This window comes from Pan paniscus, chromosome X, assembly GCF_029289425.2.
Source record: "Pan paniscus chromosome X, NHGRI_mPanPan1-v2.0_pri, whole genome shotgun sequence".
Lineage (NCBI taxonomy): Eukaryota > Metazoa > Chordata > Mammalia > Primates > Hominidae > Pan > Pan paniscus.
Window position 1 is genome coordinate 77,075,902 of NC_073272.2, and position 19,180 is coordinate 77,095,081.

The 19,180-nt window shown below is 38.4% G+C and overlaps 1 protein-coding gene across 9 annotated transcripts in view; it reads right to left on the reverse strand.

The window, feature by feature from the left end:
* Positions 1-6,087: 6,087 nt before the first annotated feature.
* The window catches only part of ATRX (ATRX chromatin remodeler), a 286,622-nt gene continuing 273,529 nt past the window's right edge, over positions 6,088-19,180 (reverse strand). For all 9 annotated transcript variants that reach the window (XM_008978121.6, XM_003824403.6, XM_003824402.6 and 6 more), the window contains one exon: positions 6,088-9,004. In XM_008978121.6, coding sequence (XP_008976369.3) covers positions 8,726-9,004 — 279 coding nt within the window. In that variant the 3' untranslated portion in view covers positions 6,088-8,725. The remainder of the gene's footprint in view (positions 9,005-19,180) is intronic.

A 19,180-nucleotide genomic window follows, 5' to 3' on the forward strand; every position in this document is an offset into this window, starting at 1 on the left:
GTAAAGACATCATAACAAAAACTCCAAAAGCAGTTGCAATAAAAGCCAAAATTGACAAGTGGGATCTAATTAAACTGAAGAGCTTCTGCACAGCAAAAGAAACTAGCATCAGAGTGAACAGGCAACTTACAGAGTGGGAGAAAATTTTTGCAATCTATCCATCTGACAAAGGTCTAATATCCAGAATTTCCAAGGAACTTACATGAATTTACAAGAAGAAAACAACCATATCAAAAAGTGGGCAAAGGATTCGAACAGACACTTCTCAGAAAAAGACATTTACGAGGCCAACAAACATATGAAAAGAAGTTCAACAACACTGATCATTAGACAAATGCAAATCAAAACCACAATGAGATACCATCTCCTACCAGTTAGAATGGCAGTTATTAAAAAGTCAAGAAACAATAGATGCTGGCAAGGCTGTGGAGAAATAGGAACACTTTTATACTGTTGGTGGGAATGTAAATTAGTTCAACCATTGTGGAAAACAGTATGGTGATTCCTCAAGGATCTAGAACCAGAAATACCATTTGACTCAGCAACCCCATTACTGGATACATACCCAAAGGAATTAAATCATTCTACTATAAAGACACATGCACATGTATGTTTATTGCAGCACTATTTACAATAGCAAAGTCATGGAACCAACCCAAATGCTCATCAATGATAGAATGGATAAAGAAAATGTGGTACATATACACCATGGAATACTATGCAGCCATAAAAAGGAATGAGAGGATGTCCTTTGCAGGGACATAGATGAAGCTGAAAGCCATCATCCTCAGCAAACTAACACAGGAACAGGCAACCAAACACTGCATGTTGTCACTCATAAGTGGGAACTGAACAATGAGAACACATGGACACAAGGAGGGGACCAACACACACCAGGGCCTGTAGGGGTTGGGGGGTGAGGGGAGGGATCTTAGAGGACAGGTCAGTAGGTGCGGCAAACCACCATGGCACATGTATACCTATGTAACAAACCTGCACGTTCTGCACACTTATCTCAGAACTTAAAGATAAATAAATTAAAAAAAAAAAAAGAAAAGAAATCCGCCCACATGATCCAATCACCTCTCACCAGGCCCCACCTCCAGCGCTGGGGATTACAATTCAACAGGAGATTTGGTGGGGACACAGATCCAAATCATATCAGGGAGTATTCTGTTTTATTTAAGTCTTGCTTAAAGTAAAAACAGACATGAGAGCTGATATGCAAAATAACAAAATAAGGTACTCTAAATGGTTCACAAAAGGCTGGGGTTAAATCATAGTTGAAGGAAGAATTGCAGGCTTGTTCAATGGGAAGAAAAACATTTGCCTCTTCCAGTTGGTTGTGAGACACTGAGTGAATAAGTATTTCAAACCTATTTTCTCATCTGTAACACAGGAATAATGAAAAGTGACTGGCCATAGTTCCTGAAACACAATAGGTGTTCAATAAATCTTGATCACTGTGTGAGAGAAGATTCAGAGAGGTGAAGTAATTTGTCCAAGTTTAGAGATGGATCCACGCTCCTAAGTGCTAGCATATTAAAATCATTTTAGGACCGGGAATACTGGCTAACTTCTGTAATCCCAGCACTTTGGGAAGCTGAGGCTAGAGGATCACTTGAGCCCAGGAGTTCAAGATCAGCCTGGCCAACATAGTGAGACATCATCTCTACAAAAAATAAACAAAATTAGCCAGGCATGGTGATGCACTCCTGTAGTCAGTCGCACTACTTAGGAGGCTGAGGTGGGAGGATTGCTTGAGCCCAGGTCAAGGCTGCAGTGAGTCAAGATCACTCCATTGCATTCCAGCCTGGGTGACACAGCGAGACCTTGTCTCAAAAAAAAAAAAAAAAAAAAAAAATCATTTTGCTGTCTTTCATTTCTTCAGAAATATGAAAACTGTTCATGGTCCATGTGGTACATCTCTGTAACTCAATAACATTCACCCTTATTCTGACAGAGATCACTATACTAACACAGAGCTTTCTATTTTGTTTTCTTGTGAATATATCATCATTTCTCATTTGAAATAGAGGATTTTAAAGTACTCGGTGCATAAACTTGCCTGGTCTAAGGAAGGCTGAATGATTCTATCCTTGTCACTGGATACTGAGATCCAGAAAATAGAACAGAGCTTCTAGATCCTATTGCCCTAAACCATGCTGAGCGTGGTGAAAGAACCATTTAAAGAAATTAAATATCCCTCTGAAACAAAATCCTGAAGCCCATATACTGGATGCCAAATTAAAGGTTTAGGGGATGTGTCAGGGGGCTTCCTGTTTTACAGTTATCACAAGAATGTTTCCCTTTCATTTTGGTTTACATATTCTACTTCTCACTAACATTTCTCATTTTAAAGCTTAGTTCATTCAGTACCCATTATTCTGAAAATTTGCTTAATGCGGTCTGGCGGATTGAAGAAAATGAATTAGAATTTAAATGCAGTAAGAGGCATCTGAATGGAGTGGAATGAGAACTGGAATAAAAGCTAGAAGACATGAGTGCCCCGGGGCACCTTTTCCCCTCTCTGGGACTTTGTCTTCCTGATTGTAAAGGTAGGGGCCTGGGCTACATGGTCTCTAAGACCCCTACCATCTCTGGCATTCTAAGGTTCTACAAGTCCTCCCGACCTCACACACTTAGGCATCAGAATATAAGGGGTGTGTGTGGTGGGGTGGGGAGGTGACAGGGGGCTACAGTTGGGGAAAGATCCTTTGGAGAAGTAAAGGGGGAAAAAATCGCAGGCAGGCACTTCGTTTGAACTCAGCATATTCAGGGATAGTGTGTGCAAGACGTGGGAAGAGAGGGCGGAAAAGTTGCTAACAGAATAAAAGGTTTACTTTGTTAAGAAGGATAATTAGATCCAAGCCAGCCACATTGCTAAAGCCTTTGAAGCCCAACCTCTCCATGCTGTATTGTTGAAAACTTACTAAGAGTTGGGAATAAACTAATAAGACCTCAAATAGTTGTAAACCACGTCCCCCTCCCACCTTAAGTTTGGTTTTGTTTTCATTGAATGTATTCAATAGGCTAGTGTGTCTACCTGCTTTGTTATTGGCATGTGGGGACAAGCAGCTACAGAAAAAAATAAAACTCATCTATTAGTTTTCTTAGTTTTTGTCACATAATTTGACTATAAAACCTACATCTCAAAAGGTGTTCCATGTAGTTACACAGGAGTCAACATAAACAAATATTGCCTATTACTCACTATAAACTTTTTCCAGACCAGACAATTTAAACATTGGTCTAATTTGGCTTTACAGTTATAAACAAGAGTGGTAAATCACCAATTATTTGCTTAAAAGTGGGCTTCACAAAGCTGATCTATATTTTCCTTGATGTTTTGTCATGTTTGTAACCCGATCAGCCAATCAAGATACAAGAATCAGATCCTTAAACATGTTTTTTCATTTTCTGCAATGAGTTTCAAAGGCAGTAGGAAGCTCTGGGAGAGCCTCTGGGCAAAAGATAAAGGTTACAGCTAGTGGAAGTTGTAATTAGAGCCAATTACAACTTAACTTACCTGCTTTGTCATTAAAATGTCTGTCAGACCTCTCATTTTTCTACACAGAGGGAAAGAAAAGGTATAGCTTAGTAGGGGAGAGGGTTAGCCAAAGGGAAGGGATTTCTAGTACTGTTTACAAATTTACCCTGTAACCTTAGACAAACACATTGCCTTTTGGCTTTAGACTGTGCTTTGCTCAAAGTTTAACTCGGGGAGCTGAACAGGACTTAGGAAATCACCTGGTCTAGTCCCCTGCCTTCTAGCAGGCAAGGTATTATTATTGTCCCATTTTTCTCAAATTAGATATGAAAGACCTGGAAAATTTAACTAACTAGACTATGTCTTCTGCCTCCTTAAGTGCAACAGATTTGATTTTGGTTTCACTTATAACTTGTCATAAGGAAAATGGCATTATTTTCACTTCTCTCACAGATACGTTGTGTATAGGTTAACACGATAACTACAAAGCACGTTGAAAATACTAAGGAAAGCTTATAAATATAACATTACCCACAAAGCTACTAGCACTTTGAATGAATGGGTCTCAAAGAAATGTAACAGAAATATTTGGATTTCACTTTTTTAAGAATTGGCTTGAGGAAAGAAGTAGAATTACACTCAATGGACCAATCTCACTTTCTGCAAATGTAAAGGAGTACAAAAAAATTGAGAAAGAATAGGAATGCCGCTGACGAACATACCATTATGTTTGAGAGTAATCAGAGTAAGTGAATTTTGTGTGTAAAAATCAAAATTCTGAAACAAAGCCTCCTTAGGGGGAAAGTAAAATAACAGGTTTTTATTATAAGTATCATTGTAAAAGTTCACTATCCTATACAGCCTCTAATGATTTTTTTTTCTTTTGTCCTTCATACTTGGACCAATTATCTTCCTGTCTCCAATCTTCCACCTTGCATTCTAAACCAAATTACCCTCACCCAAATAGCCATCTTTACTTGCTAAACATTATCATCTGCCTCACAAACCCTTGTTATCCTCTGTACTGAATTACTCATTCAGGATTTCAAGGCTCTTCATCAATCCACTCCAATTTAGTCTCTTTCCCGATCCTTCTTTGCTCTCTTTCAGTACTATACTTTCTCCTCATATAACTAAAACAAATCCCATCCTTGCATATAAGCCATCTTTCTTCACCTTTCTTGAAAAACAACACATATACGACACAAGGAGCATAGGGATGGACCTGGGTATACTTAATAGGAAAGTCTCTTAATAGTCATTGTATTTGCAAAGCTGAAGATTACAGCCAAGCTCCCTCATCCCTTACATGTTTCTATCAGAGAAGGGTAGAATGTTCAGGAACTTAATGTGGGGGAGTGTTGCTGGGTAGAGATTGCTTGTGATATGCTGTATTAAAGACGGCCTGCCTGCAGTATTTTAGGATTTGCCTCACTCCTTCATTCTTTCAATTATAGTTGTATCCTTATCTTTACTAATGGCCTCAATTTATATGCTCTCTTTCTTGGTGAAGGTGTGTGCAACAGTCGCTATCAAAAAGATCCCTAGAAAACGAGGAAGGATGATTCCCTTAGTTTAGTGGCACAATGGTGTCAGGAAGGTTGTTCCAAAGAGAGGGTGGTAGTACCTATCATAATGGAATTTTATGGCAGCTCTTGGGGGTGAGCCACTATCCTGTTATTACATCCAACGCTAGTGATGTTAACAGTTTAGTTACCTGGCACATATTGAGCTTTGACACAGTATATATTTCGGATTTAAAACTTTATTCACCCCATATAATAGTATATATAAAATGTTGTGAAGATGAAAGCATTTCTGAAACTTGATCACTCCTTTGGGACTGGCTCAGATTATAGACTTGAAAAAAATTAACGGTAGAAAAATGTTTATTCTCTAAGGGTAGATCTGATTTGGAGATAGCCAAGTCACTTGAGATTGAGTCTGGTGAAATAAAGTAGTAATACCCTGAACATAATTTTTAGTATAATAAACATGTAAAAGGATTGACCTGTTTTACTGTTAGAATAAGTCTCTATAGCCTCACAACATGCTACTCTCAAAGGAAACAAGGGCTACTGGGACAGAATGTAACTGCTCTTAAAGTTTTGTTTGGGGCACATAAATATCGATCTGATTTTATGATAATGGAGGGAAAATGAACATAGCTAAGGGAAGGCTACAAAATATTCAGCTTATTTGGAGGCCAGGTAATAAGGTTTCCATCTACCTGCTATAGCTTCTGAATGGTAAGCAGCTTTTCTATCAAGTGTGGGTTGGTAGCCCTGCTTGACTTAAAATGAGTGTTACAGCTGTTGGGAAACAGGAAATGGGGCTGGATTACACAAAGACATCCAAAACTAACACAAACACACATGGACTTCCTGGTATGTAAATTCTTTTTGAGATTAGAGATCTCCCTTTACAGAATTTAGTATATAACAGATTCAACAACCAAACTTCGTGACCTCTCAATATTAAATAACTAAATGTGCAAAAGAACCACCATTATATAGGACAACAAAAGCTATACATTTTCTATGAAACAGTATGTGCACAGATTTTCAAAGCTGTGAAAATACAATAAAGAGCACAACACATTTTGGTCACTTTATTAAATGACATTAAATAGTTTAAGTTTCAACTACTAAACAGCACTTTGAATGGTGAAAACACAGATAGTATATTGTCATACTTGAATGCTTTTCTTTAAAAACACAATTCCAGTCCTTATATATATTACAAAACAGCCTTAAAGGAAGAAGTGACATCTTTTCTACAGTACTTAAGATACTCAATACAGAACTGAAAAGCAGTCTAACAGAAACAAAGGCAAGTCTTCACAGCTGTAGGATTTCAGCAGCCAAAGCTGGATGATGGACTGAAACATTACTATACAACTGGGACAAAACATATACAATATCACAATACTAAGCAAAAACGCTTTACACCCAAAGAAATAAAACAGGTTACAAAATGTGGAGAATTTAGCAGGCAAAACTGTATTACAAGCAACATTTTAAATCATCATTTTTAATCCATTGCAACTATTTAAAACATCTAAAACAAATATAAAAATGAGTCTTTTAGTATTTTACTGACGTGATTTTTTTGTCTTTAAATATTTGTTAAAGCTTGATGTTATACTCAAAGTACATATTATATAGCTAAAATGTCAAGTGAGAAGAGTGTATACAAAGTGGTCCAAGTTTTATTTCAAACTCTGATTTCCAATTAACCCTTCTAAGTATTATTCTTTAAGTTATAGTTTCATCCATGGTGAAAAAGATTTAGAAGGTTGCCTAAAATTTTCACATCTATGTCTTTGAGTAAATAATTAGACCATGTTGAAAATTCCCAGGTCTAGTAAATCAGGTTTAAAATATTCTGAACTTGTAGAAATACCAACTGGGAACAGTTGGCCAGAGTGTACTGCCTTCAAATATTTCTCATAAATCTTGTCTTTTTCATTTTTTCTAAAGTAAATACACACCTGCCCCACCCAATTAAATAAATCTGATTACATGGCTAGCATAATATCTAAATATACAGGATTTATTAGTGATATTTCTCATGGGAAGGTGGGGGAGAGGGGTGTGGATCCACCAAACCTCACAAATTCTGTATCACAATCCTAGTGCTCTTGGATGTTTTACCACTAGTTCTTCCAAGATAAAAATGGCAATCTCTTAATCATCCAAACAACTCAAAGCAGTTTTAGCTAACGTTAAACTCATTCTAATCCAGTGATACACCTAAAGCAAAGCCCAAACCCAGTTTTCTTTTTTTTTTTTTTTTTTTTTTTTGGAATTCTTAAGCTGTTTCACTACCTGTTGTATCATCATCTCAAAAATGGTTCTGCCATGTTGAGTTGACTCCCATAGTCAAAAACAATGTTTTCTTTAACAATTCAAGTAACCAAAATTGTACATGAATAAATTTATAGGTCATTTTTGCAGAACTGGATTAAGAAAAAATAAAATGTAATACATTTTCTAGTAAAACTTCTAGTAAAGGGGTATTGGATGAATTAATTTTGATTTAATAATAGCCTCACAATCTAAACTAAGAAAAAAAAAAAAACTCTGAAACAATTTTAAAAAATGTAAGGAAACTGGGGTAAAAGAACATGATGATGAGAGAAAAGAAGCGCATAGAAGCCAGTGATTCTTATCTTTCAGAGGAATTATTTCGCAATACTGATAGTACTGGGAATTGTTAAAAGTACATTCCTCATGTGAACCTAAAGTCAGCAATGGTTCTGCCATTTTGATGTTGTTTATAAAACAGGGTGTGAACCTAACAACCACAACTTCAGTGTTAACCTACTAAAATGCTAGAACTTGATTTTCTAAGTCCACATCCCACTGCCAGCAACAGGATGAAGCATTAGCACTGGCACCATGCAGTTAAGAGATGTGCTTTATATTCGTGCCAGGAGAGAGAAAATTCATGTGTGGAAGATAATCCACAACCCTGAAATTTTACCAGTAATTATTTCAGCACATATAACTGAAAATAAAAAATGGCAGAAGGACTAAAGAAGAAAAAGGAATTCTCTTCTTAGGCTATACTTAAGGCTGTTTATACAATGCTAAGATAACTGCAAGACTTCTCCAACTTTTAGAGCAGTAGTATTTAAGAATATTGCACACAATTCTGTGTCAAAGATAACCCTCAGTTTCTAACTTTCAGTCACAGAGACAATAAAGCAGGAGCCCAGTTTCAGACTTCAGTCAAAAGAACATTAAAACCATTTCAATCACTTTAATCAAGAAATGGATTAAGTACAAAAGTATTTCATAACTTGAGGAATCAACTCTAAGAACTCAGCTGTGTGTTTTTATATGTAAAGAATGAATATATAAATCTTTATTCTTTCCTAAATTTATTAATTTTATGACAATTTTATGGTTGCTAAAAGCAGGCATAAAAATTTAGAGAGGAAATCTGTGGAGTTGTTACTATTATGGAAGGGCTTGTTTTCACTGAAAACAATTTGAAATATCTTCTGTACTCAGTGTGTGTAAGAAGATTCTAGGCAACATCACTGACAAATGTCAGGAAGAAATGGTATGCCCTATTTTTTTAAAAAAAAAGTAAAACTAATATGGAAGATTGGCATTTAAGGGGACCAAACTATTTATACAGTTGAGTTCTGTTAAGTCATTGATTCCTAAAAAAATAAAAGATCTTTCTATGATTTTAACAATCCATTAAGCTTTTAGTGCAAAATCACATTGATTTCCCTTGGGAAGGTCCTGGATTTTTGCTTCTCATTGGGGGTGGTGCACGCTGTAATGGTGGTGGCTGCATACCACCAGCCACTGGCTGATACATTCCTCTCATATCAATCTGCTGGTAGTTAGAAGGATTCATGATCAAATTTGGAGGCTTTGGCATCATGAGGTGACCCAGTGTTGCTTGTTGATAAGTCATTTGTTGCTGTTGCTGCTGATTGTACTGCTGCTGGAGCCTTCTGTTCATAAGTATTCGCTGAACACAGCTGATTAACTATAGAGAAAAAATGGGAGTCATTACAAGTGCATGACCTGTCTCAAAAGAGGTATCAAGTTTTGACTTAAAATCAATTTGTTAAGGGGGTACCATACCAAAAGGAAAACACATTATTGTTAACACCATTACTAATGTGATGGCATTCACAGGACCATTACTGTAGAAACCAGTTAGTAAGATCATTTAGGGCTAAATTCTCTTAATGTCTTGACTATTATATTGCAAGCAGCATTTAGGTTAGTTGCCATAGTAACGTGTTCTGTGATTAGTCTCAAGTATTAGTTACAACACTTTTTGTTAAGACTCCTTTCTTTGTCATTCTTTTGAATATTTCACATGATGACAGACAAACATTTTAGTGACAAACACCAAAGGGAAAGGCACTTGCAGTAGGAATAATTCTGACCAGGAATATCTCAAATTTACTAATATATTGTAAAACCACATAACCCTGCAGTGCTTTCTAAGTAAAATATATGCCACAGAAATAGATTCCCTGGTGTCAAGCGTAGAAATTTCCAAGTATAAGGCAGAAGGCTGGCAAACGACTGTGCTGGGAAACATGATCAAGGATCCTGGAATACAGTACCCTTTTAAAGAATTATATAACTTAGTAGGAACCTTTGATATGTATCATCCATAGCTCTACCTTTTATTCTCAAATTAAACACACTGATAAGTATACTACTATTTCGAGGTTGTTTAACAATGGCAAATGTGACTGGAGGCAGAGCAAGATGGCTGAATAGAAGCCTCCACTGATCGTCCTCCCCGAAGGAACACCAAATTGAAAAACTATCTGCAATAAAATCACCTTCATGAGAACCAAAAATCAGGTGAGCAATCACTGTACCAGATTTTAACTTCATATCACTGAAAGAGGCACTAAAGGGGGTAGGAAAGACAGTCTTGAACTGCCAATGCCACCCCTCACTCATCCCCTGGCAGCAGCCGTGTGGCAGGGAGAGAGAATCTATGTGCTTGCAGGAAAAGAGTACAGTGATTATGGGACTCTGCATTGGAACTCAGGGCTGCCCTGTCACAGTGAAAAGAAACACCAGGCAGAACTCAGCTGGCACCCACAGAGGGAGCATTTACACCAGCCACAGCCAGAGGGAAATCACCTATCCCAGCAGGCAGAACCAGAGTTCCGACAAGCTTTGCCACTGTGGACTAAAGAGTTCTGGGGGCCTAAATAAACCTGAAAGGCAATCTAGGCCACCAAGACTCCAAGTCCTGTACTGTGCTGGGCTGAAAGCCAGTGGACTGGGTGGGGGGGGGGGCACATGACCTAGTGAGACACCAGCCAGGGTGGCCAGGAGATTGCTTGTGCCACACCTTCGCAAACCCCAGGCAGCACAGCTCACAGCTCCAGGAGAGACTCTTTCCTTTTGCTTGAGGTGAGGAGAGGAGAGGGAAGAGTAAAGAAGACTTTGTCTTGCAGCTTGAATATCACGTCAGCCACAGTAGGACAGGGCACCAGGCAGAGTCCTGAGGCCCTTGTTCCAGGCCCTAGCTCCTGGATGACATTTCCAGACATAACCTGGGCCAGAGGAAACTCATTCTCTTGAAGGAAATGACTCAATCCTGACAGGATTCAACATCTGTTGTCTGAAGAGCCCTTGGGCCCTGAATAACCAGCAGTGGTACCCAGGCAGTACTTGCAGTGGGCCTTCAGTGAGACTCAGAGACATGCTACCTTCAGGTGTGACATAGCACATTCCCAGCTGTGGACACTATGGGAAGAGACTCTTGCTTGAGAAAAGAAGACGAAAGAGTAAAGAGAACTTTGACATACAGCTTAGGTACCAGCTCAGCCACAGTGGGCTAGGGTACCAAGCAGACCCTCGGGGACCCTAATTCCAGGCCTTGGCTTATGGATGGCATTTGTGGACCTTCCCTGGGCTGGAGGGGAGCCCACTGCCCAGAAGGGAGAGACGTAGTCCTGGTAGCATTTAACACAAGCTGACGGAAGAGCCCTTGGGCCCTGAGTGAACATCAGCAGTAGCCAGGCAATACCTGCTGTGGGCCTGGGGTGCTAGTGGTCACAGGGAGAGACTCCTTTGCTTGTGAAAAGCGGAGGGAAGGGTAGAAAGATTTTGTCTTATGGCTTGGGTGCCAGCTCAGCCGAAGTAGAATAGAGCTCCAGGCAGATTCCTAAAGATTCTGACTCCAGGCCCTGGATCTTAGATAGCATCTTGGGATCGGCCTAGGGCTGGGGGAAATCTGCAGCCCAGAAGGGAAGGACACAAGAGGAGCTGGCTTTGCCACCTGCTGAATGTGGAGCCTTAGAGCCTTGAGCAAACAAAGGCGGAGGCCAGTAGTTACTGTGGATCTTGGGTGAGACCCATTGCTATGCAGGCTTCAGGTCTAACCCAGTGTGGTCCCCGTGAAGGGAGCCAGAGGGGTGCTTGTGTCACCTCTCCACCAGCTTTCCAGACAGCTTAGCACAGACAGAGAGAGATTCTGTTTGGGAGAAAGTAAGGGAAGAGAACAAGAGTCTCTGCCTGGTAATCCAGACAATTCTTCCAGATCTTATCCAAGACCACCAAGGCGGTACCTCTATGAGTCTGCAAGACTACAAGAGTCACAGCATTACCCGGTTTGGGATGCCTTCTAATGCAGATACAGATGCAGTGACCATTAGATCACAATATCCAACTCCCTTTGAATACCTAGAAAGCCTTCCCAAGAAGGATGGGTACAAACAAGGCTAGACTACAAAGATTATAATAAATACCTAACTCTTCAATGCCCAGACATGAATCAATGTCCACAACCATCAAGACCATCCAGGAAACACGACATCACCAAACGAACTAAATAAGCCCTCAGGGACCAATCCTAGAGAGACAGATACATGTGAATATATGTGACAGAGAATTCAAAAGAGCTGTCTTGAGGAAATTCAATGAAATTCAAGATAATATGGAGAAGAAACTGATAATCACATCAGATAAATTTCACAAAGATATTGAAATAATTTAAAAGAATCAAGCAGAAATTCTGGAGTCAAAAAACGCAATTGACATACTGAAGAATGTATTAAGAGTCTCTTAATAGCAGAACCGATCAAGGAGAAGAAAGAATTAGTAAGCTTGAAGACAGGCTATTTGAAAATGTACCATCAGAGGAGACAAAAGAAAAAAGAACAAAAAACAATGAAGCACATCTACAAGATCTAGAAAATAGCCTCAAATGGGCAAATCTAAGAGTTATTGGCCTTAAAGAGGAGGCAGAGAGACGGATAGGGGTATAAAGTTTATTCAAAGGGACAACAACAGAGAATTCCCCAAACCTAGAGAAAACTATCAATATTCAAGAAAAAGAAGGTTATGGAACACCAAGCAGATTTAACCTAATGAAGACTCCCTCCCACCATTTAATAATCAAACTCTCAAAGGTCAAGGATAAAGAAAGGATACTAAATGCAGCAAGAGAAAGGAAACAAATAACATACAAAGGAGCTCCAATACATCTGGCAGTAGACTTTTCAGTAGAAAACTTACAGGCCAGGAGAGAGTGACATGAGATATTTAAAGGGGTGAAGGAACAAACAAACAAAAAACTTTTACCCTAGAAGAACATATCTGGTGAAAATATGCTTCAAATGTGAAGGAGAAATAAAGACTTTCCCACACAAACAGAAGCTGAGGAATTTCAATATCAAACCTGTCCTACAAGAAATATTAAAGGGAGTTTCTCAATCTGAAAGAAAAGGATGTTAACAAACAACGAAAAGTTACATGAAGGTATAAAACTCACTGGCAATAGAACATTAGTTTTCTCTTTGCTTGTTTGTTACTTTGTTTGCTTGTTTATGCAATCAGTGTTATCATCAGCTTAAAATGATGCATTATATTATTTGCAAGCCTCATGGTAACTTCAAAAAAACAAACATACAACAGATAAACAAAAAACTATAAGCAAGAAATCATGCCGGGCGCGGTGGCTCAGGCCTGTGATCCCAGCGCTTTGGGAGGCCAAGGTGGATGGATCGCCTGAGGTCAGTAGTTCGAGACCAGCCTGGCCAACATGGTGAAACCCTGTCTCTAGTAAAAATGTGAAAATTAGCTGCGCATGGTGGCGGGTGCTTATAATTCCAGCTACTCAGGAGGCTGAGGCAGGAGAATCGCTCAAACCCGGGAAGGCAGAGATTGCAGTAAGCTGAGATCATGCCACTGCACTCCAGCCTGGGCGACACAGTGAAACTCCGTCTCGAAAAAATAATAATAGAAGAAATTAAAACATACAACCACAGAAAATTGCTTTAACTAAAAGGATGATAGGAAGAAAAGAAGGAAGACAGGGATCACAAAACAACCAGAAAACAAATAACAAAATGGCAGGAGTAAGTCCTAACTTATCAAGAATAATGGGGTTGGAGGCTGGGCGCAGTGGCTCATGCCTGTAACCCCAGCACTTTGGGAGGCCGAGGCGGGAGGATCACAAGGTCAGGAGACTGAGACCATCCTGGTTAACACAGTGAAACCCCGTCTCTACTAAAAATACAAAAAATTAGCTGGGCGTGGTGGCGGGCGCCTGTAGTCCCAGCTACTCAGGAGGCTAAGACAGGAGAATGGCCTGAACCCGGGAGGCGGAGCTTGCAGTGAGCTGAGATTGCGCCACTGCACTCCAGCCTGGGCGACAGAGCGAGACTCCGTCTCAAAAAAAAAAAAAAAAAAAAAAGAATAATGGGGTTGGGCAAGATGGATGACTAGACGCAGCAAGGTGGAAAAGCTGCCACCGAAAGACAAGGATGACTGGCACACTCCTAACAGATCTTCAGAGAGAAGGCAATGAGAGTGGGCGGAGGGAAGAAACAGAAGCTTGGTTGGAGGAGGAAGCTGGGAACCCTGAATGGGGTTACCGCACACCAGGACTCATTCCTGGCCCACAAGAACTCCAGGGGAATGAGTGAGTTGAAGTGGCAAGAAGCAACTGGCTCTTGCCTCGGGCCTCTGGAATTCCGCCAGGAGGAGACCCACAGCCAACATTATACTGAATGGGCAAAAGCTGGAAGTATTCATCTTGAAAACTGGCACAAGACAAGGATGCCCTCTATCACCACTCCTATTCAACATAGTATTAGAAGTCCTGGGCAGAGCAATCAGGAAACAGAAATAAATAAAGGTTATCCAAATAGGAAGAGAGAAAGTCAAACTATCACAGTATGCAGATGCCATGATTCTGTATCTAGAAAACTCTAGTCTTGGCCCAAAATGCTTCTTAAGCTGATAAACAACTTCAGCAATATCTCAGGGTACAAAATCAATGTACAAAAATCAGTAGCATTCCTATACACCAACAAAAGTCAAGCAAAGAGGCAAATCAGGCATGCTATCCCATTCACAACTGCCACAATAAAGAATAAAATACCTAGGAATACAGCTAACCAGGGAGGTAAAAGGTCTCTACAATGAGAACTCCAAAAGACTGCTAAAAGAAATTAGAGATGTCAAAACAAATGGAAAAACATTCCATGCTCATGGATAGGAAGAATCAATATTGTTGAAATGGTCATACTGCCCAAAGCAATTTATACATTCAATGCTATTCCTATCAAACTACTAATGATATTCTTCATAAACTAGACAAAACTATTTTAAAATTCATATGGAACAACAAAAAAAAAGGTTGAATAGCCAAGGCAATCGTAAGCAAAATGAACAAAGCTGGAGGCATTATGCTATACAACTTCAAACTATACTACAGAGCTACAGTAACCAAAACAGTGTGGTACTGGTACAAAAAGACACACAGACCAATGGAACTGAATAGACAGCTCAGAAATAAGGCCACACACCTACAACCATCTGATCTTTGACAAAGTTGACAAAAACAAGTAATGGGAAAAGGACTCCCTACTCAATAAACAGTGCTGGGGTAATTGGCTAGCCACAGGGAGAAGACTGAAACTGGACCCCCTCCTTACACACCATATACAAATATCAACTCAAGATGCATTCAATACTTAAATGTAAACCCGAAAACTATAAAAACCCTGGAAGACAACCTAAGCAATATAATTCTGGATATACGAATGGGCAAAGATTTCATGATGAAGATGCCAAAAGCAATTGCAACAAAAGCAAAAATGGACAAATGAGATCCAACTAAACTAAAGAGCTTCTGCACAGCAAAGGAAACTATCAACAGAGTAGAGAGACAACCTACAGAATTGCAGAAAAGTTTTGCAAACTATCCATCTAGCAACTAATATCCATTATCTATAAGGAACTTGAAGAAATATAGAAGAAAATAACAACCCCATTAAAAAGTGGGCAAAGGACATGAACAGACACTTTGCAAAAGAAAACACACACGTGGCCAACAATCATATGAAAAAAAGCTGAACATCACTGATCATTAGAGAAAGGCAAATCAAAACCACAATGAGATACCTCACACCAGTCAGAATGGCCATTATTAAAAAGTCAAAAGATGCTGGTGAGGTTGTAGAGAAAAAGGAATGCTTATACACTGCTGGTGGGAGTGTAAATTAGTTCATCCATTGTGGAAAGCAGTGTGGTAGTTCCTCAAAGAGCTAAAAACAGAACTACCATTCAACCCTGCAATCCTATTACTGGGTATAAATTCAAAGGAACATACATTGTTCTATTATAATGACACACGTATATGTTCATTGCAGCACTATCCACAAAAGCAAAAACATGGAATAAAGCTAAATGCCTATCAATGGTAGACTGGATAAAGAAAATGTGGAAATAAAAAATAAAAATAAAGAAAAAGTTCAGGAGGGGTAAAAAAAAAAAAATCCACGTGTGTAAAGGTGTATTCTAAATGTGCCTTTCTTCCTGATACCTACAGTGACTGAAGCTCTAGATACATGTGCCCTCTGCCTACTCATACTCACGTCCCCTCATACGGCATTCATTACGGAATGCCCCATTATCAAGTTCCACAGCAAAAATTGAGGCGTTGCATCCTGTGATTTCCAAACCTCAGCTAGCAGAGCCATAGCCTGCTACTAATGCCTCTGCATTTGGTTTATTGAACGCAGCTCATCACAAAGAGTCTGACAAATTCAACATGTTATAGACAACTAGAGCTTTTCTCATTCCAACAGTAGCTGACTCAACTATTAGAAATCTCAGAGATCAAAAATCTACTTTCTCATTCTCGGCTGGTAAAGCTGAGCCCAGACCTCAGCACACATTTTCAAGACTGTTGTCAATCTATTTATTTAATTTTATTAATATCTTCTATAAACCTAATAATAAGAACAAGATCATGTCCTTTGCAGGAACATGGATGGAGCTGGAGGCCATTATCCTTAGCAAACTAACGCAGGAACAGGAAACCAAATACCATATGTTTTCACTAAAAAGTGGGAACTAAATGATGAGAACACATGAACACACAGAGGGCAATAACAGACACTGGGGCTGACCAGAGGTTGGAGGCTGAGAGGAGGGAGATGATCAGGAAAAATAACTTATGGGTGCTAGGCTTAATACCTGGGTGACAAAATAATCTGTACAACAAACCCGTGACACAGATTTACCTATATAACAAACCTGCACATGTATCCATGAACTTAAAATGAAGTTTAAAAACAGAATAACAGTGAATATAAAAGGACTAAACTCTCCAATCAAGACATATAGTGTCTGAATGGATTTTTAAAAAAGACCCAACCGTTTCCTGTAAGAAATACATTGTACCTATAAAGACACATATACAGTGAAAATAAAGGGATGAAAAAAGATATTTCATGAAAATGGAAACCAAAAATGAGCAGGACTAGCTATACTTACATCAGCCAAAACAGATTTCAAGACAAAAAATATAAAAAGAGACAACGATGGTCATTATATAATGATAAAGGGGTCAATTCAGCAGCAAGATACAACAATTGTAAATATATGTGCACCCAACACTGGAGCACCAGATATAAAAAGCAAATATTATTAGAGCTAAATAGAGAGACAGACCTCAAAATAATAATAGCTGGAGACTTCGACACCTCAACTTTACACATTGGACAGATCATCCAGACAGAAAATCAACAAAAAAAACCAACGGACTTATTCTGCACTATAGACCAAATAGATATTTACAGGACATTTCATCCAATGGTCACAGAATATACATTCTTTTCCTTGGCACATAAATCATTCTCAAGGAAAGACCATATATTAGGCCACAAAACAAGTCTTAAAACATTCAAACAAATGAAATCATATCAAGTTTCTTCTCTGACCACAATGGAATAAAACTAGAAATCAATAACAAGAGGAATTGTTTATATATAACACATGAAAATTGAACAATATGCTCCTGAATGACCAGTGGGTCAAAGAAGACATTAAGAAAAAAACTGAAAAACTTCTTAAAACGAATGATAAAGGAAACACAACATACAAAAACCTATGGGATACAGCAAAAGCATTACTAAGAGGAAAGTTTACAGCTCTAAGTGCGTGCATCAGAAAAGAAAAAAAAAAAACAATTAAACACCTACCAATGCATCTTAAAGAACTAGAAAAACAAAACAAAACCCCAAATTAGTAAAATAAATAATAAAGATCAGCACAGAAATAAATAAAAAGTTGGTTTTTTGAGAAGATAAACAAAACTGACAAACCATTAGCCAGATTAAGAAAAAGGAGAAGATTCAAGTAAATAAAATCAGAGATCAAAAAGTAGATATTAAAACTGATACCAAAGAAATTCAAAGGATCATTAGAGGCTCCTATGACAAACTACATGCAAAAAATTGGAAAACCTAGAAGAAATGGATAAATTCCAAGACTCATACAATCTACCAAGATTGAAACATTAAGAAATCCAAAATCTGAACAGAGCAGTAACAAGTAACGAGATTAAAGCTGTAATAAAAAGTCTTCCAGCAAAGAAAAGCCTGGAAACCAATGTCTTCACTGCTGAATTTTACCAAACGTTTAAAGAAGAACTAATACCAATCTTCCTCAAACTGCTGTGACAAGTAGAGGAGGAGGGAATACTTCAAACACATTCTATAAGGCCAGTAACACCTTAATACCAAAACCAGACAAACACATCAAAAAAAGAAAACTACAGGGCAATATCTGAGATGAACATTCATGCAAAAATCCTCAACAAAATAATAGCAAACACAATTCAACAACACATTAAAAAGGTGTTGTTGAACATGACCAAGTGGGATTTATCCAAGGGCTTCAAGGATGATTTAACATATGCAAATCAATCAATGTGATACATCAAATAACAGAATGAAGGACAAAAACTGTATGATAATTTCAACCGATGCTGAAAAAACATCTGATAATATTCAAGATCCTTTCATGATATAAATCCTCAAAATACCGGTTATAGAAGGAACATACCTCAACACAATAAAAGCCATATATTGACAGACTCACAGCCAGTATCGTACTCAATGGGGAAAAACTGAAAGACTTTCTTCTAAAAATTGGAACACAACAAGGATGCCAGCTTTTACCACTGTTATTCAACATAGTTCTGCAAGTCATAGCTAGAGCAATCAGACAAGAGAAAGAAATAAAGGGCATCCCAGTTGGAAAAGAAGAAGTCAAATTATCCTGTTTGCAAATGTTATGATCTGGTATTTGGAAAAACCTAAAGACTCCACCAAAAATATTTTAGAACTGATAAACAAACTTAGTAAAGTGGCAGCATACAAAATCAGCAGCATTTCTAAATGCCAGCAGTGAATAATCTGAAAAAGAAATTGAGAAAGTAATCCCATTTACAGTAGCCACAGTCAAAATTAAATACCTAGGAATAAACTTAACCAAAGAAGTGAAAGATGTCTACAATGAAAACTACACAATGCTGATGAAAGAAATGGAAGAGGGTACAAAAAAATGAAAAGATCTTCCATGTTCATGGATTGGATAAATTAATATTGTTAAAATGTCCATACTACCCAAAGCAATCCATAGATACAATGCATCCTTATCAAAATACCAATGACATTCTTCAAAGAAATAAAAAAAAAATTCTGAACTTTTCATGGAACCACAGAAGACCCACAATAGGCAAAGCTGTAGTGAGCAAAAAGAACAAAACTGGAGGAATCACATTACCTGACTTCAAATGATACTACAGAGCTACAGTAACCAAAACAGCATGGTACTGGCATAAAAAGACACACAGACCAAGAGAACAGAAGTGAGAACCCAG